Below are 27,426 nucleotides of genomic sequence, written 5' to 3' on the forward strand. Positions count from 1 at the left end.
GCCACACATGCATGATATGTAGAAGAGCTGCCATGCAGAGACAGTTTCAAGTTGTTTGACTTGCTTTCACGTATGTCCTGTTAAATGAACGATTAATTTCCCTCCAGCTCCTGAGAGCAAATAAAGAGGTTACCATAACCCACTGTAAATACACCACATCAATTGATTTAATGTTTATTTTCTAATAAATACATATTCTACAGAAAATATATGTCTCTCTCCAAGCAGTCATTCACATTTTTTTAGCACTGATACTAACTGATCGCTAGTGTCTTTGAAAAGCCACATGGATGAGGATAGACATAAACTAAGTTCTTACTGATCCTGAGCTTTTGGGATGAGTTGAGTAATCTATGAACTGAATGAATTGGATTCCCTCCCTTCAGCATATTGATAACCCACTCCCAGGTTTTTAAAGGAACAGTTTGCACATCAGAAAACTGTATCAGAGAGTGCCACTCAATAGGAGACACAGGACCTTTCCAGGGAGGCTCACCTGGTGTTGTCTCTATTACCTTACGGTGCCACTTGTAGACTGTTTTAGTTGTCTAGGCGTTTTAGATACCATTTGAATAATGGTTTTAATCTTGCTTAGCTCTTTTTAATCTACTTTTAATATTGGCTTCCGCTGTTACACTGGTTTTATAATTGCTGTATTTGTTTTAGTTGACTGTTTCTAATCCTCTTCATTTGTGAGCTGCTCTGAAAACCCTTTGGGTTGAATAGCAGGCTAACAACATAGGACATATACATGAGATAAAGTGATTCAGAGTCCCGTTGACATAGTTCAAGCTTGAAAAGCTTGGACAGGTTTTATACGTTGTCCCTTCCATGCGAACATAAAACACCTATGTGTGCAGCTGTATTGCACACAATTGGAGTTTATACGACAATGCATTGGTCTCCCTGTTGATAAGAAGGAATCTCCAGTCCAAACTTTCAGTCACTCACTTAATCACTATGTATCACTGGATGTGCAGTTGGCATTGAAGGGAAAACATACTTTGACTGCTTCTGTTCATGAATGAAAATGTGGGAAAGTGTCAATAGAACAGCTCCCCATGTGCCCCCTCCCCACCCTCTAGCAGTTGTTGGATTACAACTCCTGTCATCCCTGACAATTGGCCATGCTGCCCTGGACTCACAGGCAGGCCCATGTGGAGGGGAAGGCAGCCAGGTACATTTGTCCTGGACCTTTAGAGTGCTAATCTGGCTGGGGGAGCTGGACTTGCGCTGTTTGAGTTTATAACTTTATTCTAACAAGACTCCAGCCCCTGGCCCCAGACAAGTTCCGTATGGACCTGCTGACAGGAGTTAGAGTTCAGCCTCATTGCGAGGGCCACAGGCTCATCATACCTACCATAAGATAATTTCCTGGAGATGAGATGAAAAACAAGACCCTAGAGAAAAGGGAGTGTAGTTATTTATTTATGCTAGTTTGATCAATCAAAGAAAGAGCAAACCAGAATAATTAATCTGAAGCTTTTCTCCTTCTCGTACATGTATGATCATTTGAAATGAATGATTCTCTTCTAAGGGTGCAGATAATTTGACTTGGGGTTTGCCTAGCAATGACTTTGCCAAATGCCATGACTCTTCAACTGAAAGTGTGAACCCTGGCTGATATTAAATCATTACCACGTAACTTCCCATTCCGCTCCACGGCTTGTCCATTTAATTTGACTGCATTCTTCCTCGCGCATGCTGTTGGAATGTACAAATGAGAGGATGCAAGCTGCCTGATTTCCAGCCTGATGTGAATGTCTCTCTTAGCACAGACTAGCAGTGCCTTCCAATGCTAGCCATATTTCCTGACTACCAACTACATATATTTTTTGTTCGTTTCCTCCCTGGTTTTCCTTTTCCACCCTCTTTTGGTTGGGTTTTTGAATTATGCCTGCTTCTTTACTGCTGTTTTTGTTTTTGTTTCTGTTTCCCCATTCTCCTCATTGGAGGCAATGAGCCGTCCAGCGGTCGGAACTCCCCTGCCCCTTACCGGCCAGACAGCCGCCCTCTAACACCAACTTACGCTCAGGCCCCTAAACATTTCCATGTTCCAGGTAGGAGCTGGCAATGTATGTCTTGGTGTCCTGTCATAGTGTAGACCAGTAGCCTTTGTAACCCTTGTCTTGTCTCCATTATCTCATGTTGTTTAGTTTGTTTGTTTTTTGGAGTATACCATGAACTGCTTTGAAATGCAGGGCGTGTTGGTTTTATTTTGAGAGGAATTAGAAAAAGCTGGCTGCAGAAAGATTTAAGCGTTGAAATTAAATCTTTCTCTTAGAGATTTTGGAATAGGGAGGATACAATATAGTTTGGTAAGAGCACCGTGTACATGGCCCAAACCACTCCTTGGTAGCACCATACACATCTTACTTGTTAGTTCCTGTTTTTCATGATTTTAAGAGGCAGGATTCAGGTTACAATCCTAAACAAAAATACTAGGAAGCCCATCTAATGGAACTCAATGGGACCTGAAGAACCATACTTAGAATTGCACTGTCAAACACTTTGCATTTTTTGTGGCACAATGACTGTGCTTTCTGTTAAGAATAATATTGCTTAAACAGACTTATTGCATCTAGTTGTTACTGTGGCGCCCTCTGGTAGGCTTCATTTGGGGCCTTAAATCTGTAGATCCCTGTGTGAAGTAGTTCTCATTGATGCAAATCATTAATTTAACATTAAAGCTTCACATTATTTACTTTGCTTCTGTACACTTTTTACTGCCTGAGAAGGAGCCAGTGATACTGCTAAAAGTTCAACCACGTGTATATTACGCTCTGCTTTTATAGTATTGTCTGCTGTGAATGCTGCAGATAACCTGGTAGCCATTTTCTAGCAATGGCTGTGGCTTAATGTTTCTTGAGCAGTCTCAGCGAGCAATGGATATGTCATTATTCAGTATATAGCAAAACATTGAGTTGGGGTTAGTTTGTATCAAAGATCTCTTGTTCCAATGTATTTTGAGGAGATAAAGTATTATGGCCCCACTCTCTTCCATGTCAATTAGAGTTGTTTCTCTGAAAGTAATAGAGACGTGGCTGTCTGGCTGAAAATTTTGGCCACAGACTTAGGAGCTACTGCTGCTGATATAACATTTCCCTTCATGGCCATGGATCTCCAAGACATTCTTAAGAGATTACACACATACTGTAACAGCTTAACATACAGAGAAGGTATAGGGTGGGAAATGTGGGACTGAACCAACAGCATAACCCTTTTTTACGGCTTAGAGTGGACCATTACTAATATATACTAGCCATTAATTAGCTGCTACACATCTAAGAGGGCTAGCCTGCATTAAACATATCTTGCCACTACGAGGCTGCAATCCCACCGAACACAGTGGCACTACTGAGTAAACATACATAGGATCAGGCTACAATATAGCATTCTGTTTTCTTTGTCTACTGAGTTACCCTAGATAAGTCTTTTTTAAAAAAAAAACAACCCAAAGAACATAACTTTTGGGTTATTTAATTTTGACTCTACCTCAAGCTTTCTAAGAATCCTCTCTCCATTTTGTTTGTGTTGTCATATTAATTTTCAGTGTCTGTGCATTTTATATTTAAGAGTAACATGAACTTTTCCTTGAGAGTATATACAAGCATGTATTTAAAATAAATAAATGAAAACATTCTGTACTATTTAAGTCATTGCTAGAGAAATACTGTATTAAGTCCAGGCTCTATGCCATAAAATGCTTCTGAATATGAACATATGTGGTGGTGTGAGTTGGTTGTACCACCAAACCAGTAAGTGTGGTAAGAAACACTGCAGAGGCTCAATAGAATTACGGAGAATATGGCTGCATTTCAAAATGGCAGATTTACACTGCAATCCTTCACACATCTATCTGAAAGCAAGTCCCACTGTTCTCAATGAGACTTACTTATGAGTAGGCATACATAGGATTGCACTGAATGAAACATGTTCTGAAGCCTTGACTGTAAATGTACATCATTGCTATTTGTGATGTCTGTGGTTGGAGGAGAAATTGAGCTGCTCTTGCACAATTTCCCAGTAGTCATTTGGGGGCTATTTTCCGCCAGAATGCTCCTGTCTCCACCCCTGGCATATCTCTTTTAGTTGCACCTCCTGTGAAATGTTTATCCCACTAACAATCTACTAAGACATTAAACTGAATGGCCCATGCCTTTAGGTACATCACCATGTTGCCAACCCTATATGTCAAAGATTTCATGCCATCTGTCTGTGATATTTTCCCATCTGTTTTTGTGTTTTGTTTTCATCAGATACTTCTCTCTTTTATGTGATACTGAAATTAGTTTCCTGGATACTTGTGCCAAGTCCTTGGTTTGGAATACCTGTCAATTTAGTGTTTGATTTCTTCCCTCTTTCCCAGCATTAATTGAAGATGTCCAAATAGTCTCATGTTTCTGCTTTTTATTTTTACAGATCAAGGCATCAATATTTATAGAAAACCTCCTATCTACAAACAGCATGGTAAACCTTATTCTTTCTGTTTTCAAAGTGGGACAATCTTAATATATTAAATAGCTGCATGACTGAACTGTTGACTTACCCAGAGCTTTGTCTTCATGTTAACTTTTTGTAACATTAGCGGATTATTGCCTGCTTTGTCACCTTTTATGTTTCATTTTTTTCCTGATGTAAACAGAGGTGTTTGAAAGGCAGAAAGATACAGTAATCTCTCATCTTACATGTGTTTGGCAGCAGGCTGGTTGAAATTGTGCAACTCCCAAGCAAGGCACAGGGTAACACAAGCAGACCTGGCACAAAATGTGCTTTTAAACTCTTGGTCTTGCTTGCTGGGCAAGGCCTACTCATTGCGCCGGCTCTGGGAGTGCTGCAGATGCACTAGCTGCAGGGTAGCACCAAGGTTTGACTGTATGCAATTTTCACACATATGCATAATGCTTGGAACCAAACCCGTGTAAGATGAAGGATTACTTTACACTGTATGCCTCACTGCTTTGAATGTCGTTTTGCAGAATATGATAATCCATCACGGCTACTTTGTTATGTAGTACCCTGCTTGCAAACAGGAATAGTACATGTCTTATTGGCCTTTATTTCAGTCATATAAGCTGCAGTCATGTAGGGTTGTTCTACAGCTAGCAGGCCAGCATTCCACATGCAAATTTGCTTAAAGATATCGCACTAATATATTTGGAAATATTGAAAGCAACATATCTCTTGGAAGCTGTCATAACTAGCTAAAAAACTCTGACAGGAACAGTTAGGTTTTTAAATCAGTTTTCCTGTCCACTTTAATAATATGAGAAATGATGGGGAAAGTCACTTGACCAAGGCATGGTCCCAATGAATACTGAAAGAGCATAATCCAACAAGCACGCTCATCTCTCTCACAACCCTCATTCATTTTATTGATGCTGGCATGGGAGCAAGCTTGGTCTCCATTGTGTATTGCTGTGCTCGACTGAGCTTAAAATGAGGTAGAACTGACAAGAATCTGCTTTTGAGTGCAGGGGCTAAGCAGTAGAATGTCTGTAGTAACTACAGAGTGTCTTTCAACATGTGCCCAATGTTGAACGCTCCGAGTAAAAAACGAATAGTGTGTCTTCATAGCGGGGATATTCCTCAGCGGTTCTGCACTGACAATGGAGCATTCACAATTAGCAATTCACAATTTCTTTTTAACAGCAAAGGTCACATTGCAGTATTTTCTGAGGGAATTTCAGAAGTCTTTGGAGATCTGGCTACAAAAATACATTTTTCACAGTATCTAGAAAGAAACTAATTATAATTATAGCTTTTAGGTAAAGACTCATGGAAACAGAAATAGTAGGAAGATCAGGGGTGGCTGAGGGATGCAAAAGTTTTAGATTGCTTGAGGGCTTATGGTTATTATGGGGTGGCATTTGTATTATTATTATTATTATTATTATTATTTAATTTTTAATCATGCCATTTAATTTTTTTCTTGACATCATTTTTATTTCTCTATGATTTTTATTGTGTCTACTCACCTCCCATTAACATGTGAATGTTTTTGCCACTGACCTCATCAATTCTAATACGTAAGTACTGTTGGAAGGCATGTTTTTGTAATTCCCTGAGCAATGAGCCAAGGTAGCTGCTCCTTATCCATTAAAAGGAGAGATGGGAAACCTCCGATCTGGGCATCAAATGAGACTTCTCTTCTGGCCCTCAGGACTCTCCTCAAGCTACACACCCTCCTCAGTCACCCACCCCTGCTCCCCAGCCACACCATTCTAGGACTGATCTTGGCTGGCTGAATGTGTCCCTTGCTTGCCTGGGTGGAGGATAGAAAGGGGTATATTAAGTATGTTTGGAAACTGACCTACTGTAAAAAGGTTAAATCTACATTTATTGCTCTGCCCACTTTTGCCTGTGAGCCCCCCACCCTCGGGAGGCTGCCTAGAAGCGAATGTGCCCTCAGTCTGAAAAAGGTTCTTCACTTCTGCATTAAGACTTCACAGTTTTTCAGGAACTTTTCTTGTTCATAAGCCCCCTTTGAAATGAAAGAGAGCTGCCAGTCTGCACAGAATGAAACTCTTGTGCAGCTTTCATTTGTTTCACTTAAGCCTATGCACAAGATATTTCCAGTTAGTTACATCCCTTATGAACAATTTTTATTATATTTCAAAATAGTAAGGGGGCTTCTGCAAATAAACATCTTTTGTTTTTTGTTTGCTCTTCCCTAAAAATTCTACATTTTATTATAACTTGCAAACTTTAAAAAGTTAGTATTCTTTCACTCTACTTTCTCTTCTTCTGGAGAATGAATCTAGTTAAGGTTTTAACTATGTAGTAGCATCTGATAAAGACTTTCCCTTCCATCATGTGTGACTAAATAGCCGCAGGACTTTCATTTAAAAATGTACTTTAAGAAATGTTAACAAAGTCTTAAAATATCATGGAGTTGCCGTCTAAGGCTGAGATGGCCATGGTTTAGGGGAAAGGGTCTTAAGGGTCAAACTGAGAACCATCCAGGGCCTGATTAGGTCCATTGGCTGGTGGTTTCCCACCTCTCCTCTAAGTGATCACAGTTAAAATGGCCAAATTCATTTGAACGGAGCATTAAAACATTGAAGTAGATTTATATAATATGCAGATGGACAATCAATATCTAGATTTACCCTTTCTCTTCTTATGCAAGCATGGCCCTGTATAACTTTCTAACATTTTCTGATACAGGCCTCTGTTTTAGCTAAGTTTGTGACATCTGAAAATACCCTTTGGAGGCTTTCAGAAACACAAACCTTAAAATAGTAAAGACACAAAATATATCTTGGGAAATAGTTTTTCTAGTTCACATTCTTTTCTATCTTTTCTATCATACACAGTGGAATCAGCCTAACATTTGGTTATTGAAAACAGCAAAGGGTGAAACTACACTGTCATTTTGTATATGTAAAACTCTGCCCTGAGGTGATTTTTTTCTTTGTTATTTACTGGCATTAAATCTGCCTTCTTCTTTTCAAATACACACGGAACTTAAGAACAGTTGCATGCATCTCATGGTGATGTTCCCTCATACATAATGATAGTACAATTTCACCCTAAGTGAATTGCCAGGATAAATATTACACTATTACTATACCTTACTTTGGGATCAAGTTCACATGGTGATGACAATGCTCTGAAGTAAACATCAAGGATGCTTAATAAGAGCTTTAACCAAAATAAAATGAAGCTAATTATTATGTAGTAGTTACCCAACTACTGATTTGGACTGATGAAAAAGTATTTATTTAATGTGTTAAGGAAATGTAATGTGTTAAGGAAATGTAATTATATAGTAGAAAGTTTACAGTTATTAATACACAGCAAATTTCATTTCATTCATTGGAGAAATTTTGTAAAATGTCATGAGATTACATCCAGTAGAACACTACTAAAATATCCCTGGCTTCTTGCCTTGGAAACCAAGAGGCACACTGAACTCTTCTTTTTATTAACAGCAGTTGCATTAAAAAAGAGAGACTGCCATATAATGCTTCTGTGGTTCCAATGAGCTTGCTTTGTAAATCCATTCTAAAGCTGTACACAAACCTAGGATTATTGAAATGAGAGTGCCACTCTGGAAATATACTTGTGTTCTATTTAAACAAAAAATTTTCTCTCCCAGATCAAGCTCAGGAAAACTGGTCCTGTGAAATTTTGCAGAAGTTGGCTGTAGATAGAGCTGATTAGCAGACACTTGTGATGTCACAAACCCACCTCCATTGACCTGGGAACAATTTTGCAACTGCTTAAAAAAAGCAGCCTGAGGCAACTAAAGAGCATTTGAATCAGACATCTTGGCCTTCCAGATGTTGTTGAAATCCAGCACCTTACACTCCCTGACCATGCTGTCTGTGGTTTATGGTGGTTGGAGTTCAACAACAACTGAAGGGCCATGGGTTCCCTGTTTTAAATGATTAAGTGTGCATCCCATATGCCTCCCTGGAGCATTTGGAATAGGCAGGATAGCAGAATTCAAGCTTTTGGATGACTTGCTTGTCTCTTATTTACATTGTAAAGGTGGGGGGAAGCCATGCTCGTTCCATTACAGAACTCCACTGTAACTTCTGATTTAATGCTGTGATTGTATGCATCCTTCAAATGCACTGTTCTCATGAAACTTGGGGTTTTCTTGCAGAAATTAGAACTTAAAATTTGGCCACTATATGTTAATAGGAGTATTATATCAGGGCTTCTCCAGACTGGTGTTTTATTTGTGTGTGTGTGTTCCACCGTGGGTGGGTGGGGCACACGGTGTCTTACACTTGTCATTGACACAGTAATAGTACATTAGTGGCAGATTTATCCTGAACCATCCACCCGTCTTTCAGCTTTATTTACATTCTGTGATGCTTCCTCAGTGTTGCTGCATTATTACTCTCTGGAGGGGCACTTTCTGTGCTATTGCCAAACAAAAGCAGGACAACCACCACTGCCACTCCCAGAACATTTGTGCTATAAGAAATTACAGGACTTCAGCAAGAAGCTACTAAACATGCACCAATTGGATACAGGGAAGTTTGACTGCCCCAAATACTTTTGCAGTCACAAACTGTATTGAAAGAGTGATTGTAGAAAACTGTCCCAACACCACCAAGAATGCACAATAAAAAGGATGTCTGGAGGGGCCCTCACTTGCTGAATAAGGAGATGAAATAATAGTGCTTATAGTGTTAACTATTTCAGTTGTAAGAGAGCATGAAGTAGAAAAGAACCATATAGCATTGATGCAGCAACTTAATCTGATAGCTTAAGTTCCCCTGATTGCCATCTAGATGCAGCTGCCCTGGCAGCCCAGAACAAGTCTTCCGATGATATCATCAAGTCCTCCAAGTTCCCAGCAGCCCACGCTCCAGCACCCAACGAGATTCCAAAGATTGAGACAGAATACTGGCCAGGTCCACCCGCACTTGCGGCTGTAGGTATGGAACAACAAGTGACAAAAAGTGTAAACCCCACCCCAGCTTTCTACTAACCTATAAATAAATTTAGACTAATATTAATTAGTGTGTGGTACAGGGATGTTGAATTCATTTGCACCTGATCCTTAAGAGTCTTGTGGGTGCTACACTAAATATATAATGTGAAAAGATGGGGAGAGGGGTTTCCCTGGAAAACCCTGTAGTTTGGAATGTATAACCTCAGACTCTGGGATTTCTAATCCCTGGAGTCTACATTACACTGAAGTGCACACTCCCAGGTTTTCCTGCGTTTCTTTCTCATTTGGACCCCTTCCAATGCATGCCCAACACAGAACCTCTAAGCTTTGCTTTAAAGTATCTAGAGTTCATAAAGACATTTAGGGTTTATCACAGGAGCTTTATGAAGGGAGATTTTTCCCCGAGTGTACATGCTGTTCCTCCGATTTCCCCCTTTTAAGAGCTTTTGGCCCCCGAAATCACAATGCACTTTTTGAATTCAGAGAGTTTAAACAGGAAGTTGATGTTTCTGTGGGACACGTTTTGAGAAGGAAAGTGAGGATTTGGATATTTCTCCTTAGTTTCTAGTCAAAAATATTATCATTTCTTTATGAATATATTTACCGGTATATGCTGCTATATCATAAAAATCAAGTACGGTTTCGACCACAGTATCTATATACAATAAAACTTTGCAAAACCTTAAAATCAGAGACCATCACCTATTATTGAAATGTGTTTTCTTAATTGCCTGCATAAGCTTGGCAGCATGGAAAAGTTTTCAGCAGGCATTTAAAGGTTAAAACAAAAGCTGCCTGCTGAGGAATGTGTCCAAGGAATTGGTCTACAGGGGCAGAGTTAAGAGATTACAAATAACATTGTCTTCGTAATCTCATTCAACTCAATGTGTTAAATTGACTGCTGCAATGAAGCCTGACTTGTTTAAGGATTTTCTTACTTCAACACCTTTTCACTGTATCTAATTAGGATAGGAAACCAAAGATACAGACAGGGTGAGTCATATTATTAGAAAACCTGAGGCAGCCACATTTGGCAGCAGGTGCTGGGGGACATACTCTGCAATCAGACATACAGATCATCCTGAGCTGGCGCCCAGGCATTGGCACCACTGCTGCTGAATTACAATGTTTGTTTGACCAGGTAGTGAGCAGGTGCCAGGTGGCACAGTGCATGAGTGAGGCAAGGTGTTTGAGGTCATAGCCTGTCCTGCACCTCCTAAGGTAGCCTCCCGCCCTTAGCTGCAATGGAAGATGTTATCCTGTTGCCAGTGTTGGAGCAAGAGTCAGTTGCCAGTCCTATGGACTTCTGTTCATGGAACTGAGTGAAGGGACATGAATCCATCATCTCAGGCTGCAAAGTTCTTGATTTCAATACATAGCACAAGCAGATTTCCAAATAAATGAAGTTAAAAGTGGCCTACTATTAGCATCATATTTGTGCCTTAAGATATTAATTTTATTTTCCATGCTTTTTTCATTTTTAAAAACACTTTTTTTTGTTAAAACCCAATATGTATCGTCATATTATCTGTCCACATGATTATTTAAATACAATAACTGTTGGTTACCTGTTAACGGTTGGTTGCATACACAAGCCTGATTCTCATGTTAGCTGGGGAACTCAGTGTGAGGTGATTTTACAACATCACATCAATGTTACCTTTTTTTGTCAGCACTGTGTGATCATGTCAGCATAAAGAGATTTTTGCAATGCTAGCTTTATGGAGGGGGGATCTCACAGTGGTGATTTTCCCTTCAAAATTATTCTATGACTGCACCCTAAGTATATTATTAAAATTAATATTAAATAACTGGGTAACAAATTCCACATATACTGTGACACAGATGAGGATGAGGGTTTGTTCGCCATGGGTCATAGTAAGCATTAGCTATGACAATAATAGGGTGTATGAAGCCAGCATACTCACCATATGAAATGGCCATAGCTAAAATCATCTCATACTGACTTCACCAAATCCAGAAGGCACAGGTGAATTGGACCTACAGCAGGCATTTGGGGATCTCTAAAGAAAATAATTTATTCTTCTAACATGGAATGTGGTCAGCTTTATAAGAAACAGGAAACAGTTATATTACATTTTGGAAAATGTTAGCAACATCTGCTAAAGGTTCAAAATGCGGAAGGACCCAGGGGCAGTAAAGATTTCATAGGGTTGGTGGGTGGGTGCTTTGAGCAAGGAAAAGTGACTTCAGGAGCTGGCTGTTTTCAGCAAGCAGTAGTGGCAGAAGAGCAGAGGGTGCCTAATCTTACTCCTGTGTACCATTTTCCCACTGCAATGCTTCTCCCTGCAAACTGGGCTCCAGACTCATGCTTGTGAGAAGACAGAAAAAAATATACATCTAGAACAGTGTTTGGGGAAAAGCAACCTGGGAAGCAGGAACTTGCAGCAGGAAAATGGCAGGCGGGAGGGGTTATGTACACTCTTGAAGCCGTTTCTGCTTCTTAAAATCATCGTTTGATATTTAAATGCATGTATATGCATGTAATATCTAGCTAAGCTCATGGTTCTGTACTCACGGTCATGATACATTAGGTGTGGGGAACCTTTGGGTCTCCAGATGTTACTAAACTACAACTGCCATCAGCAGCATGGCCACTAGCCAAGGATGTTGGGAGCAACACCTGGAGAGCCAATGGTTCACCACATCTGCTTTATACACCATTGTCCCCATGTCCATTTTGCTTGCATATCTTACCCTTCCTATTCACATTTCCAGTGTTTCCCTATTTTAAAAATCCATAATCATTTGCAGTCTTTGCAAAATAACTGAATTAATATGCTTGGGTTAATACTTTATTTTAGGTTTTACTTACTGTGGAACCTGAAATGTTATTTATCTTAAATGTAGTTCTTCTGATTGGCAGAGTGCTTTACACAACAGCCTTGTAAGCTGGGTCAATGTTATGTATGTTTCACAGAAGAAGAAAAACTTCATAGCACAGTCTTAGCCATTCTGCTCAGAAATAAGTCCCACTGAGTTCAGTGAGACTTAAACCCAAGTGAATGTGTATATGATTACAGCCTGAAATAATCTCCAGGGTTTCTAGATTCAAGACCAAATGTTTATCCAACCACTATTCTTGATTATTTCTTAGATCTTTTCAAAACTTAAAAAAAGTCCTTAACCATTGATTCAGGGCTTTTGTTGTTTTCTTGCAATAGTATATTATATACCTCTCCTTGGTGAACCTGTGGAGAGTGCAAGAGAGAGAGAAATTCTAAAACTTTAGCTATGCCTACCTCATACATAGAGTTGTGGGAATAAAATGCAGAGGGGAAGAACCATGTACCCCACTTTGAGCTCAGTGGAGGAAAGGTGGGTTATAAATGTAATAATAACAACATATATCACTAAAAACATGGGCCAAATCTCAGCTTCCCATTGGTAACTGGAAATGGAGTTGCTCAAATCTTTCATCCTAAAGCTTTTATTAAAAGAGCCCACCTAATTCCCAAGTTCTTTATGATATTATTCCCTGTAGTTACAACTGACAAAGTTTTAATTTACTTAATGGAGTTGGACGTAGAGGTGCCCTTTAGAAAGTGGAAGTCCCCTTATATAAGCATAAGGGCTATTTTGAATAAGCACAAGATGCTTATTGTGAGAGCTGAAATCCAATGGTACACTTCTGTAACACAAGTTTTTGCTCAAACTTCAAGATGCTTGCTTATGCAAGTCCAAGTTGTGCAAAGTCTTCCTCTAGATTTTGTACGAAAGTTTTGGGGACAGAATTTTGCCAGAACTTTTTCTACTGGCACCTCAGGATCCAGCCCACAATGCGCATGAGATTCACCTACCACTTGAAAAAATTAGCTAAAACGTGCAAAATTACTATTTAGAAAATTGAAGCCCTGGGCCAAATTAGCTCTACCATGGCCTCTCAATTAGGAACACGAAGGAGAAAGTTATAAGCAATGGTTGTATCGATGGGACTTTACCAAATATCTATTTTCAGGAGTTTGGCTGTCGGCACTCAGTTTTCCTCTATATGGCCTTCTAGTAAAATGAGTGAAACCGCAGTATTTACAGTATATGTCACACTTAGGAGGTAACAAAAATTTGGGTTCTACACAGAAGGCGTTAAACTGGAGATAAGTATATCATGGCTACTTCTGAAACAAAATTGATAGAACGTCTGGCTATGTGTTTAGTGGAGTTTAGTTTTGTTATTCAGCAAGCAAATTTTATTCGGCAGGCCTAAGGAGACATGGGTAATGGTTGTCAATCCTTGTGTACAGTTGTGCAAGAAGCTCTCTTTGTGCTGTGGTTTTGTGGAAGTAGGTTCTGACATGCGCCGCAGATCCACTGGCAGAGATGAAGATCTTGAGGAGCTTCAGAGACGTCGGCAGCTACAGGAGGAACAACTGATGAAGGTGGTTATGATATTGATGTAAATAACTCATCTGTGCCAATTGAACTGGATGTTTTCAATAGCTTACGTACAATTTTTAATTCCCATTTTTGCAGCTCAACTCAGGTCTGGGACAATTGATATTAAAAGAAGAAATGGAGAAGGAAAGGTCTTCACTTCCCAGCAGCCGTTACGACTCTCCAGTTAATTCATGTAAGCGAAAAGCATACATGGGTGGTCTATGGGAAATGATGGATTAGGCTGCCTAAAATAAAACCAGTTTTTTCATCTATTCTATTGCTGGTTCTGCAAAAAGATGTTGATCAGTGCCGCACATGTGAAGCTGTTTTTATCACTCCTGTGTTCACTGTCTGCCATTTTATCGCTGGCTGTTTTTCACAATACATTCTCAGAATGCCTTGTGCAAGAATTGAGGTTTCCCGATTCCAGATCCTTGGCACATCTTAAATAAATCAAATGAGGAAATGGCTGGGGAGTAAATATATTCCCAGATTGCAGAGGAAATATAATGATGTTGTTTGAAAGCCTGCTGATCCATGAGATCAGAATTTTTATGAACAGTACGAAAATTGTTGGTGCTGATTTCTTGGGAAAGCTTCCTTTGCTTTGGTCTGTAAAGAAACAGAAAAATATTGGCGGTATGTTGCTTACTCCAATTAATCTTCAACTAGTTCTCAAATTAGAAAAAAAATATGATGTGGTTGGCAGTAACTTAAACAAGTTTAAAAAAATAGCCTTGTATAGAGCCTGAAGTTTAATGACTAATTCAGATTATTCTTTTTTAAAAAAAACAACCCTCATTTGCATCAAGATTTAAAAAGCAAAAGCATTTAGAAAACAAATACCGAGTTGCACATTTTACAACAAGCATCTTTTATGAGATTATGATTGCTCACTTGCCTAAATGAATAACATATAAAATGTAGATTACTGCTGAGGTCACGGCAATATTAGTGTTCCTGAAAAGCCAACAAGCTAGGTCAGGAAATCATGTTTAAAAAGTGGCATACACCTTGTTGATATTTATGCTTCTCATAGCCTTTTAGCCTTTCCCACATTGGGAGAGGAAATCAGCATTGCCTCAGGGAGCAGGGCAGCACATTCCAAAGTGCTGGATCATAGAAAACGGAATCACTGGCTCACCAGACAGGTCGTATGGGCAAACTATGATACATTCCAGAGAAAAGACTGCATTTTATAATTACTGCTTAACCGTTTGTTTATAGGAGGATGTATATGATTCTGTATAATTGGACTGTATGTCCTTCGTGCACTTTTCAAAACTCTAAGATGGAAGTACTTGTGACAAAAGCACAACTGCTTACCTAGTAATGGTAAAAGGTAAAGGACCCCTGGATGGTTAGGTCCAGTCAAAGGCGACTGTGGGGTTGTGGCACTCATCTTTCTTTTAGGCTGGGGGAGCTGACATTTGTCCACAGACAGCTTTCTGGGTCATGTGGCCAGCATGACTAAACCGCTTCTGGCGCAACGGAACACCGTGACAGAAGCCAGAGTGCACGGAAATGCCATTTCCCTTCCCACCACAGCAGTACTTATTTATCTACTTGCACTGGCATGCTTTCGAACTACTAGGTTGGCAGGAGCTGGGACAGAGCAACAGGAACTCACCCCAATGCGGGTGGCACTGTGGTCTAAACCACTGAGCCTTTTGTGCTTACCTACTAACTGTGGGCTAAAAAAGAAGTGCATTTTAAGCAACATAGAGGATTGTATACCCCGATCGTTTTGAAGAGAAACAGGACAGGAGGCTTTGTGACCCCTGAAAATCGCTTTCCTTAAGACAGAAATGTAAGCAGGTGGGGGTGAGTGGGCTAGTTCCATCACCCCTTGGTCACCATTCAATCACCTTCCAACTTCTAGAAGATGAGCAGCAGGGAACATTTTATAGCCCATGCAGCACCCCTGCACATTTCAGAATGCTGAACCTCCACCCTCCTAAACTAAATTCAATATTATAAGGCCAAGTTTGCTTCAAACTTATAATTTCAAGATTCCTTTTGGAGAAAATCTTGTGGGTTCTTTTAACTGATTTCTAAAATGTTCTGACTTTGACTTTTTGAATGTGTGTGCTATTGTTTCTGTCCTAACATAAATTGTTACGTTTTTAATATTTCCTTCTCCCTTTTCTGTTTAGCTCCACATGCAGCTGCTTCCAAAACCTCTTCCCTTCCTGGCTATGGAAGAAATGGACTTCATAGGGTAAACAGTCAACATTTATTATAAGATAGGGTCATATGTGTCGTTATTCTGTTAGGAATTTCATGAAGTCTCTACATGGTATTGATTGAAAGTAGGTGGCCCTAAAACCCTTTATCTGTTCTGGAGTTCAGGAAATGCAAGTGATTATAGATTCACGTAGCTTCCCAAGTATTGCTCTCTCAATGCATTCAAACAAGGATAGATACATTCAGAGTACTGTATGCCATATTTCTGAACCATCCTAAAATAGTTGAAGGCATCAGATACAACTGGGCTTTAGTTAACACTACATTATCTCTCCATTTCTGAAAATCCTTAAAATAACAATGTAGCACAAAAGGAACACAAGGGGAATTCTTATGCAGTGGTGCAATATTAGAAACCGATGTACACTGGAACCTTGGTTGCTGAATATAATCCGTTCCAGAAGACCGTTCGACTTCTGAAACGTTTGACAACCGAGGTGCAAAGGGAGAATTTCAATTTCAGTGGTGAAAATTGAAAAACACACCACGGAAGCCATTCAACTTCTGAGACATGTTCGAAAACGGAAGCAATCACTTCTGGGTTTTCAGCATTCGAAAACTGAAATGTTTGGCTTCCAAGACGCTCGAAAACTGAGGTTCCACTGTATATTCTTCATGTATCTTAAGCAATACATCAGATGATATTTGCTTCAACATTTTTGGGGGAATTCCATCCCCAAACTTTAAAAATATAATTCAGAAAAACCTAATGCCGCCAGTTGGATATCAATAATTTGATGCCTGAGTTTGTTTCTTTTCCTCTTCCCTCCCATCACTTTATCTTCTGTGCTGTGTTGTAAGCCTGAGTGCAAGCACTCTGCTATTTTTATTGATTTGTAAGCTGCTGTGGAAGCTTTTCTGGCTGAAGAATGGGTTGTACATGCTTTGAGGGGAAAATCAGGCCTGGCCCAAGATACTTCAGCATTTGAGGTAAAGACCTCATGAATCCAGAATTGCTCCCCTGGCAGCAAAAGTACAATGATCAATTGCTGACTACTCCATACCCTTTAGGTAAAGGTAAGGGGACCCCTGACCGTTAGGTCCAGTCATGACCGACTCTAGGGTTGCAGCGCTCATCTCGCTTTACTAGCCGAGGGAGCCGGCGTACAGCTTCCGGGTCAGGTGGCCAGCATGACTAAGCCGCTTCTGGCGAACCAGAGCAGCACACAGAAACGCTGTTTACCTTCCCACCAGAGCGGTACCTATTTATCTAATTGCACTGTGACGTGCTTTCGAACTGCTAGGTTGGCAGGAGTAGGGACCGAGCAATGGGAGCTCACTGTGGCTTTTCACCTCTTTGGGATCTTTGCTACTTCTCCCCGCTCATTCAAGTGTTTCCTGTTTCACAGACCCAATGCTTCAGTACAGTCATCTCTTCCCCACTACCCTATTTTCTCTTCTTCTGTGGTCTGTTTTTATGTGCATATGCTGCATATTTTTGACACCTCCAGATCAACAATGTGGTTGACGTGTCCATTTGTGTCTTCTTCTAGCCGGTCTCTACAGACTTTGGTCAGTACAACAGCTATGGTGATGTGAGCAGCGCTGCTCGAGGTAACACGATGAGAAATATGGTTTTCTTTTGTGTGCTGCTATATCTGTAACCTATACGCTTGGGTTTTTGTGGCCTGCTTTTGTGGTTAGTCTAGTCTCATAGCAGACTGGTGAGCACCTTACTTATCCCTTCAATGTACACATTTTTGTTCTTGCAAATGAATCTGGTTCTTCAGCACTGAGAACAAGTTAAAATAAAGAGGGGAATGTGTACATTAAAACCGTATTTTATTTTATGCATATGGATCTGTATTTTTGTCTGCTTGGTTCTGATCATTTAGTTCAGTATTTCCCAAACTTGGGTCTCCAGCTATTTTTTCAACTACAGTTCTCATCATCCCTGAACTGCTAGGGATGAACTAACTAGGGATGATGGGAGTTATCGTCCAAAAAAGCTGGAGACCCAGGTTTGGGAAACATTTAGTTGATTCCTGCAAGTTAGGAGCTCCGAGGTTAAATGAAACACATATTGTTTGGCATCCTAATCCTGATGCTGTTTCTCTCCCCACCCCACCCGCATCCCTTTTCAGATTTTCAGGTACAGTACAGATTTTCTTCCATCAAGTAACCAAGTATCTAACCAACTTCATCGACAATTCATCCACTATGTGACTCAAGTCTGAATTTTCGCTACAGGGAAGAGTTTCTTAGCACATGTTTATCTGCATGTTTCATTTCTAACCAATGATGTAAACTTATATCACTGTGGAAAAGGGCACAGCTAACACAATACCTTGCATAGGCCAGTTTTGTGACTTGCTTGGTAAGCTTTTGGAAGACTGACCTGAAAGCCACCTGTGGCAGTTGTTTCTCCATCAGGTTTCTCCTGATCTCTCTGGTTCCAAACAAGGGAGGTCCAGACAACAACTCTCCTCTTTCTGAAGCCATACCATCTTCCTATTTTCCACATACGATTCCCTGACCTTTCCTCCTTTGTATGTGGTTGTGGGCATGGAAGAAATAGCCAGCAAATGACCTCATATAACGCTGACAGGAAGATCCATTGATTGACCAATAAAAAGGGTTGTTGGTTCTTCTAAACGCCAGCCCTAACTCTAAATTCTATGTAAAATTCTTAGGAAGAGATGATCTGGACAGAACCTTTATTGCATATTATGCTATTAATATGGAAAGTCTTTTCCAGCCTGGGATAGTTAGGAACTTGCCATTTTACTGGGCAGATTTTTTTTACAACAGAGCAAAAACTTCAGAGTAAAGTATAGCTGGAAAAGTAACATAGAAGATGACAAGTCAGTTCTGTGAGACAATATTGCCCGTCATTCCTCTTCCTCCCCTACAAACTGATTTATTAATACCAGATACTGGGGGGAAATGCTGCTGCCTGCTAGCCCTGTTTATAAGCTTCCCAGAGGCATCTAGCTAGCCACTCTTGGAAACAGAATGCTGGATCTGATGGATCTTTGGTCTGATCCAATAGGTCAGTTCTTTGGTCCTTAGAACCAGAAAGATTCTCTTAACTTGCTACTTAATCTTTACTACTGGGAATGCTTTTGTTGGACACCATAGAAACCAGATTGTTAACTTGCTTAAGGAGTACGTAATCATAGTATTCCATTGGCTGATGTAAAGATCTAACATGGGATCATCGTATAAATTCATGTCCATATTCACCTTGAATGCCTTTACCCTTTCTATGTGTGTGTGCATGTAACCTGTGTGTCTGATGTTTACCTATATCTGATACAGTCCCTCCCAGATGGTCATGTCCCCGGAATGCGAATGGACCGAGGAGTGTCTATGCCTAACATGTTGGAACCAAAGGCAAGTGTAGACATTATTCACTTTTCTTCAAGACAGTGATGGTTTGCCCATGAAATGGTGGTAGTTTGTGCTTGTAGCCCTGTGGTCTGTCCCCCTCACCCCCAAAAATGTTGCTCCTTATGTGCCAGCCCTATCTTGCTTTGGACTGTAGGACATATGTCATTGATGTATACAGGGCAAGAGCAGCTAATATTTAATTGGAATAGACAGCAGCGTTCAGTAAAACTTGAAACTAGTAAGCTTTCAGCGCCAAGCTTCTGACAGCCACTGTAATAAGCTTCTGACAGCCACTGTCTGTAACTGAGCAGTGGTGCCTGCTAAACACCCCTTTCAGCAGGGAGCCACATCTTTACCTACCCCACCTCCAGTGCTTTTTTTCAAGAAAAATAGGTGCTGGAACTCACCATGAAGTTGTTACAATAAGCAACCAGGTGACTCAAGGCAGCCCTAAACAGATGCCGGCTTGATAGAAGCCATGTTCACCGCCTGCAGAGGTGCTAAAAAAAAAAAAAAAAAACGACAGCAAGCTGTCTCACTAGCTAGTTTGGGGGTTTCCCCTCGTTCTGGTGCAGGTCAAATAAATGCACCACCACTTTCCTCGTTTTCTTATATTCAGGCCCTCACACAATTACACATAGGTGCAACGGTAGAGACCTGGCAGCAAAGCTTGAAGCCTGCTGCTACTACACAAGGGGTTGATTGAAGAAAAGGAACTATGAATTGGCCCCACCTCATAGCCTGACCAGTCACAGCTAGGAGCAACTAGGAGCTAGGTGGAGTCATGGATCTTAAGAAAAAGTGTAGACTCACACATGTTGGACAGCTTCCATTTTGACTTGAAATGTTCATTTTAGGCTTCTCAAAAGTATGTAAAGGCAAGAGGTGAGTGGTGAGATCTGCGTTCTGGCACACTCCTGCTGAAAAAAAGCACTGCACACCACTGATGTCATGTGTGACATCAGGTTAGGGCAGGTGGAAAGCCTTGCAGCAGGACCCCATGCTGAACCTGATTAGGCCCACAGGTCATAAATTCCTCACTACTGTCATAATAGTTGATCTTTAAAACTATAGGGCTGTATCCAATGAACTTGTCCCACCAGCACAAGAATGTATGCTTGTGCAACATAACTTTCCGCCTCTCCTTGCCTGGTGCTCCCTAAATCTCTTCTAGGGGATTCCTCAACTCTCCAAAGCAGATTTGGGGAGGCCATGTATAGGAAGTTTATGGGAGATGGGAAGTTTAGCATAAATCCTTGTACTGAGAAGCATTAGCTTGATGCCAATCATGAAAGCAACCAACCTGAGAATTTTGCCCAATTTTGGACTCAAAATATTTTTAAGAGCACTACTCTGTGGTTTTGTAAAATATAAAGAATATGATTAATGACTTCAAAGTTCTCAGCAAAGTTTGTGGAATTTTGGCTAATTTTGTTACAATAATGTATGTTAGTTTTATGTTGCATTGTATAGCATTAAAAAATGTATTTAAAGTTATATAGTAAAGTGAATTGTATAATTGTCATATTCCACTACCAATTCTCTTCCAAGCTGTATATAAAGTACACATCATTTAAATAATTACAATAAACTAAGTGGTATATGTTTGATGACTTTATCTTCTTTATTGTACTTCTGAAATCTTCATTAGGTGTTGCAGCTGATACAACAACTAGCAGTCTCAATTGGGTCCCACCATTTTATTGACAGTTTAAAAAAATTGACAAAAGTCTCTTACTACCTTGAAGGAGAGGAAAATTGGGTCCTGATCATTGGCATATTCAGCCAGTAGCTCAGATAAAGAACTCTTGTTTAGATATCTTGATAGAGCTAGAAAGGACTAGAAGTTTCATTTTCTCCTACTGGTACTCCATATTCCGCATTATGGAAAACCTGATTGACGTTTGCTCCAATTCAGCACTAAAGAGTAGGTTTTCCTAGGGGAAAGCTTTGGAACAAGCAGAAGTGTGGACAAAACAATCCCTCCCTTATGCTGTGGTGACTGGTGTCCATTGGGGGTTAGTAGGGTAGAAAGGGAGTCAATGGTAGATAGAGCTAGAGCCAATGACAAGCAGAGCCAATTTTAGTTTTGTCCCTATACCTGTTTGCCCTACACGTACAAAACTCAAACTAAGGAGGAGGAAGGTGACAGCCAGTGTATTAGTTGTAAGTAAGAAGGCAGGCAAGTTGGGGCTGACTGGGGGCAGACTGAGGTTGGTGGGACAGTGATCCATTTAGCAGAATAGATCAACCTCTACTGCATGGAGCTGGGATAGGTCAGTTGGTAGAGCACAAGACTCTTAATCATGGGTTGGAGCTCCATGATTGGCAAAGGATTCCTGCATTGCAGGGGGTTCAAATAGATGACCCTCATGGTCTCTTTCAACACCACAGTTCTGTGATTCTATGTCTAGTATAAGAGAAACATGTCCACCATTACTATCTTCTAATCAAGAAACACCTATTAAATTGCTTAGCAAATTCCACAACACAGAAAACCACTGAATCAGCAGAACAAGTTAGTTAGGTAGCTAGCTATGGTGGATATGTGAAAAATCAGCTTCAACTGGACTGGACAAGGGTGGAAGAAAAGACACATGATTGAGATACTTGTTCAGACCTAACGATTGTACCTTCATTAATGAAGTAGTTATTTTTCATGTGAACAAACCAAAATGGGCAATGTCCCCATCAAGGATAATCCAGAAAATGAAATGGGATTATATGCAGAATCCACATATATTTTTAGTATGATGTTGTGCAAAAATGAACTCCTATAGACATCCTGCTAAGTATGATTTATTTATTTTTTAAGGAGCAAAGGATTCAAGGAAACAGTGCACATTACACTCAAATACTTAAGGCAGCCTTTTAGTGAAGTTGAAGCTGTCTGCCAACAGTGACTGCATTCTGCTTGTGAGCTTAATGGTGTCTTTTTGGGGTGCTCTAAATCTACATAAATGCTTCTTGTATACCATTAACAGATATTCCCCTATGAACTGCTCATGGTGTCCAACAGAGGGCGAAGTAAAATTCTACGAGAAGTGGATAGAACCAGGCTGGAGGTAAGAGAATATCAGACTCCCCAAACAGATGTTTGGGCTAATGGTTTTAAAAGGATACAAGTCTCTTGTTTAAACATTTGGACTGATAGCTGCCCTTTTCCTTGTCTTCCTTCAGCGTCACTTAGCACCTGAGGTTTTCCAAGAAATATTCGGCATGACGATACAGGAATTTGATAAATTACCTCTCTGGAGACGCAACGACATGAAGAAGAAAGCCAAACTCTTCTGAATCCCATTCTCTCCTTTGGAGGGGAGGAAATACCACATATAGGATAATGTATCATACTTAAGTTCAAACGCTTTTTGGAGAGCAACCACGAGAGACAGAGAGAGAGAGGAAATGGGGGTTAAAGGGAAAATCTGAGAAAGGCACCTATATATTCCTTGCAGTTGTGCAAGGGCCTTTCAAGCTTGCCAGAGAGTTGTGACCCAAAAATGTTGACATTCTAAATCTCAGCAGTGGTCTTTATGCATTATAAAGTTTTTACATGGCATCAATACATAATGTGGAGCTGCTCTGCCCTCCCTCATTTCCCTTCACTTTTATTTAAAGGTCAAGGGGCAATGCTGATAGAGCCAGGAAGTGCCAATAGGATGCCAACCCACAATTACGTCGTCATGGTCTCTCCAAGGAATGAATGACTATATTCTGTAGCTAACGAAGGAATCCTGTGTAATATATTTATCCTTTGGGCACAGCCATTACAATTAATTGGCCTTGCCTTCAAATGGCCTATTATTGTTGCAGTGCCCATCAGCAAAGCAGGCCACTGAGCCAGAGTTCTGCTGCATACCAGCCAAATTCTTTGCAAGGAAACTCCCAGCTTGCACTTGCGCACATCTGCTAGGAATCTTAAGAACAAATTATCTTATTTCGTTGTCAAGTCTTCTCTCCTCCCTTTGTCCGGCTTTAAGCGAGTTTGCTAAGTGTTAACAAGAGCAGCAAGCCAAAAATGAAAGAGTTGGTTTTCTCGTTCTGTGTTGAGAAAAGTATTTCCAAAGTGAAATACAGGTGTAGGCTTAATTCAGATGCTACTTGTGCCATGTGGCAATCCATGGGGCATGGGCTAGCCACATGCTGCTTTGGTAATGTTTCTAAAGGACTAGTATGTGGGCTCTTGCAATTATGTCGTTGCTTCCCATGCTGTCATCACCTGTTATGATGTCTAGCAGATGGGAAATAATCACATCATCCCTGCAAAGATGGCTCAACCCTGCAAACATCAATAGTGTGGGAAGGGACCTGACTACACCAAAGCAAGTTCCATCCCATTACCAAGGGAACGACTGAATCGGGGCTACTGTCGCCTATACCAGCATACATCCATTGGCGTGCTGTACAGCTGAACTCCAGAATGTCTGTGACCAAAAAATGGTATTTAATCCACTTTGTAGAGGAGATGCTATGAAACAAGACACCTCCTGGAAATTTTGCTGCTAAAAAATGACAGATCAGCCACTTTCTTGGATGCTTTGATGACACAGCACACTATCAAGTTAAGTAATGGCCTGATTTGCATATCATGCTAAGCCAAATGATGGCTTAGTCAGTGCAACTGTACATGTTCCCAGAGAGGAGACCGTAGTGACTTTGCTCCTCCCTGGTCCTTGTACTGCTGTGCTAAGCTAAACCTTGCCTTGGGTCATCTGAACCCAGGCTCAAGGTTTAGCTCTCCTGAGTAAACCATGAATCATAGGGCAAATCTTGGTTGCAACTTCTGGTTAAGTCTGGAGTGAGCTAAACCACAAGCCTGGGTTCAGACGACCCAGTGAGCCATGTCTTTGCTTAGCACAGTGTCGCATGGCAGCAGGACCATGAAGAAGTGAAGCACTCCTGGAGCCCATGCATTTGGCTTAGCATGACATAGCAACCAGGCCAGTTTTTGATTTGGTTTTATTCAGGCAACTACAGGCTCATCCATAGTTAGAGCGCTTGGGTTTTCTTTTTTTGTAATATTTCAAAGCTGCAGCCTAGGCTATTTGCTTTATTTATCCTCAGTGCCTAGAAGAAGGAATGCCTAAGACAGTTTCTGAATTCAGTGATGCTCCCTCATCTACATGCAGTCCTGAGCATTGTGTGAAGTGGCCCCCATCTAGCAGAACTGCTTAGAGGGCTGTGCATATTCTGTTCATTTCAGAACAGTTAATAACATATTTTCACAGACTCCAGAGCTGTTTCTTGCCAACAGTAGGATGTACTTGATACGTTTATCTTTTACTTTGAGTGGTGATTGTTGCCGTTTTCACTGTTGTTTTCAATAGAAATTTGACACTAGCATGTCACTTACAGGGAAATACTATGCATGTTTACTCAGAAGTAAAGCCCACTGTCTTCAATGAGACTTCCTTCTGTTCAAGCATGTATAGGATGGCAGCCCCTGAAGGATGCCTTTGAGAGCAGGACATTCAGGACTTCCTGCTCTTAATTTTAAGAGCTCAGCAGAGAGAACCGTTTGCCAAAAGGCGTTATCATAGAAGCGCTTGATAGGTTGGTCATCCAAGCCCATAAAGAGGATCTTTCATGCATCATATATTGATTTGTAGAAGAACATGTGGTCTTTTGTGAAAGTCTGGTCAAGTGGTGAAAATAAACTTACCACATGTCTGCACCATAATTCTGGGAAGCAGAGTGAGCGGTAACATTTTCACCACCACACTGATGACCAGCTTATGAAGTGGCTCCCTGGGAAAGTCATATGCCAGATCCTTTATCAGTTAGCAGGAGGATAGTGCTGGCAGCAGAATAATAAGGACCCCAGTTCTGCAGGGGAGGTTAGCCATGTTATGTGGAAACCTAAACATCTCACCCACTAAAATCTGTCACATATCCCACATGATGTTGTAGCAGCATTGGGATGCTCCAATAAACTTTCAATCCGTATTAGCATTATTGTAACACTTTCCATCATTATATTGTGTTGACTCATTAGTTCAAACTCCCTGCCATTTACAATCAAAAGAACATTCTGGATTAATGGCCTGCAATAGGCCACACTTTTCAGTGGAGGAAAAAATGGATATTTGTACCAAGATCAGACAATGGTTTGGAAGCTAATCTATAAAGGAATATATGGGCTGGCTGTTCTATGCCTTATTCCTAGGCATGCTATTGTCACTGCCACAACATCCAACAGCTCATTGATTTGGCTTTGCACTTCTCTTCATGCTACCGCTTTCCAGCCTATGACCTCTGGAGATACATTTCTCTCTGTCTCACAGAAAGGGGCACAGATAGTATATCCCGAATGCAGTGAAACAAATTAACCATCTTCCAGTCCCACCAGCTGATTTCAGCACTCTACACATTTTCTATACTGCCAAGCATGGCATCACTTCCCAGTTGTCTCAAATGCTGAGCAGACGTCCCTCAGCTCAGCGATTAAGAGAAGCTAAAAGTGTGGGTGAACCACTTGTTGCATGGTTTCTACTTGGAAAATATCTCATGTGCCCTCTAAACATGTGGGGAACCAATATTCTGTAGGCTCCAGCCACACAGAAGAATGCCATGTCCTAACACAGCGAGAGCTTCCTGTTGGTGCTTAACTAAGGAGATTTTTCTCTATCCCCGCCCTTCTCTCACACATTTCTACTTCCTGATCCCAAATTCCATCTACTGTAAAGAATGCAACATTTTAGTTGACATTATTTTCCAAATATGACAGTCTCTTCCTAATAAGAGACTGTAGCAATAAGTAAACAAACAAATTATTTTTTTCAGGTGTTGCTTTCCCAACAGTTCCTTGAGGGGGGGGGGAGCAATGCCAGTTGAATTTCTGCCTGAAATATAGCTGCCCCAAAAAGTGGCAAATCTACAGAGGCCCTTCTTGAATTCCTGCCTTTGAAAAGGTGGCCAAATAAGCATAGTTTAACCCCAAATCATGACATAAGAAAATAATGTGGGTGTCAGGTAGTTTTGTGAATTTCTTCTTTGTGCAAAATGCTTTTCTCTCGGGGCAGGTGAGTGGAATCATTATTACATCTTGAAGATGTTCACCCATGTGTCAGAATGATAACACCGCATAAGTCGGATCATTATTTTCTAGGGACTTCCTTCCAAACCCATGAACATTAACAGGAGGTTTGGTAATTAACTTCAGCAAGCTGGTGGAGTTCAGCAGTATAAATCGGTGGCAAATTCATGCTGCTCTTTGCTCCCAGGCCTGGTTCTTCAAGGGTAACAAATACTACTTTGCATTGCCTGTTTTCCAAACTAATCTGTCATTGAAGCAACTGCCACAATCGAGGTCTGATGTAAATCCCATGGAATTTGATGGAAAGAGTCACAGTTAGGCTATTTCTCAGCCAGCAAGGTCAGAAAAGATCCTTTATCAACTGTTGTGTATTCCCATGACAACACTTTGTATTGTTAATGACATCATTTGGTGCAAAATAGTAAAAGTTGCTGACAACCCTTGTAGTGAGGGAGCCTTATTAATATTCTGTAGGAAGATCACTTTAATGAGATATATTTTGCACCATTTTGATAAGTTTTAACTGCAAGGTTTTTAATTACATGTTTCTTCCCTTTCCTGGGCAGCCAATTTCCAGAATGCAACCAAGTAGCCTTTTTCAGATTATTTCCGTTAAGTTTGTTTGTTCTTCCTCCTTTGTTGTAGGACAGCTCTGATTTGGAGCCTCTGTTTAAGAAAAAAAAAATCACCAATACCTATCTATACTGTTAAGTCTGCTTCTTCTGCAAAACGAAACATTGGCCGTCATTGCTGTTCATCTCACCCAATCACCCCACTATAATCTACATCACTGTTGTACTCAAACCAAGTAAACAAATAAAGTTTTGAACTTTATTCTTATTGTGCTCTTTGGATATTTTGTTTCATGTATTTAGTTGTGTCATGTTCACCCTTTCAGATTTTGCACTGACGGCAGATGATGTACTTTGGGACAAAGGGTTGCTTTTTATCAAATGTTTACAGGAAGAGAGAGGGCATTTTGGGAGTGGGACAGTCC

General features: G+C 40.5%; 1 protein-coding gene and 1 long non-coding RNA gene across 35 annotated transcripts in view; one reads left to right on the forward strand and one right to left on the reverse strand.

The window, feature by feature from the left end:
* Positions 1-27,263, forward strand: part of ABLIM1 (actin binding LIM protein 1) — a 217,240-nt gene extending 189,977 nt beyond the window's left edge. For 12 of the 34 annotated variants that reach the window (XM_083741312.1, XM_083741302.1, XM_083741308.1 and 9 more), the window contains 9 exons: positions 4,423-4,470; positions 9,255-9,401; positions 13,724-13,815; positions 13,910-14,006; positions 15,970-16,034; positions 17,554-17,614; positions 19,322-19,396; positions 22,378-22,458; positions 22,574-27,263. In XM_083741312.1, the coding sequence (XP_083597438.1) occupies positions 4,423-4,470; positions 9,255-9,401; positions 13,724-13,815; positions 13,910-14,006; positions 15,970-16,034; positions 17,554-17,614; positions 19,322-19,380 (569 nt within the window). In that variant the 3' untranslated portion in view covers positions 19,381-19,396; positions 22,378-22,458; positions 22,574-27,263. Of the gene's footprint in view, positions 1-1,955; positions 2,061-4,422; positions 4,471-9,254; positions 9,402-13,720; positions 13,816-13,909; positions 14,007-15,969; positions 16,035-17,553; positions 17,647-18,144; positions 19,397-22,377; positions 22,459-22,573 lie in introns of those variants that run through there. The other 22 variants (XM_083741310.1, XM_083741297.1, XM_083741293.1 and 19 more) reach the window with 11 other exon arrangements.
* The window catches only part of LOC310845815, a 36,228-nt gene continuing 14,726 nt past the window's right edge, over positions 5,925-27,426 (reverse strand). Inside the window, exon 3 of the long non-coding RNA XR_014564970.1 lies at positions 5,925-14,425. This is a non-coding gene — a long non-coding RNA (uncharacterized lncRNA). The remainder of the gene's footprint in view (positions 14,426-27,426) is intronic.

The sequence above is a fragment of the Podarcis gaigeae genome (assembly GCF_964106915.1).
Source record: "Podarcis gaigeae genome assembly, chromosome: 5".
Taxonomy (NCBI): Eukaryota; Metazoa; Chordata; class Lepidosauria; order Squamata; family Lacertidae; genus Podarcis; species Podarcis gaigeae.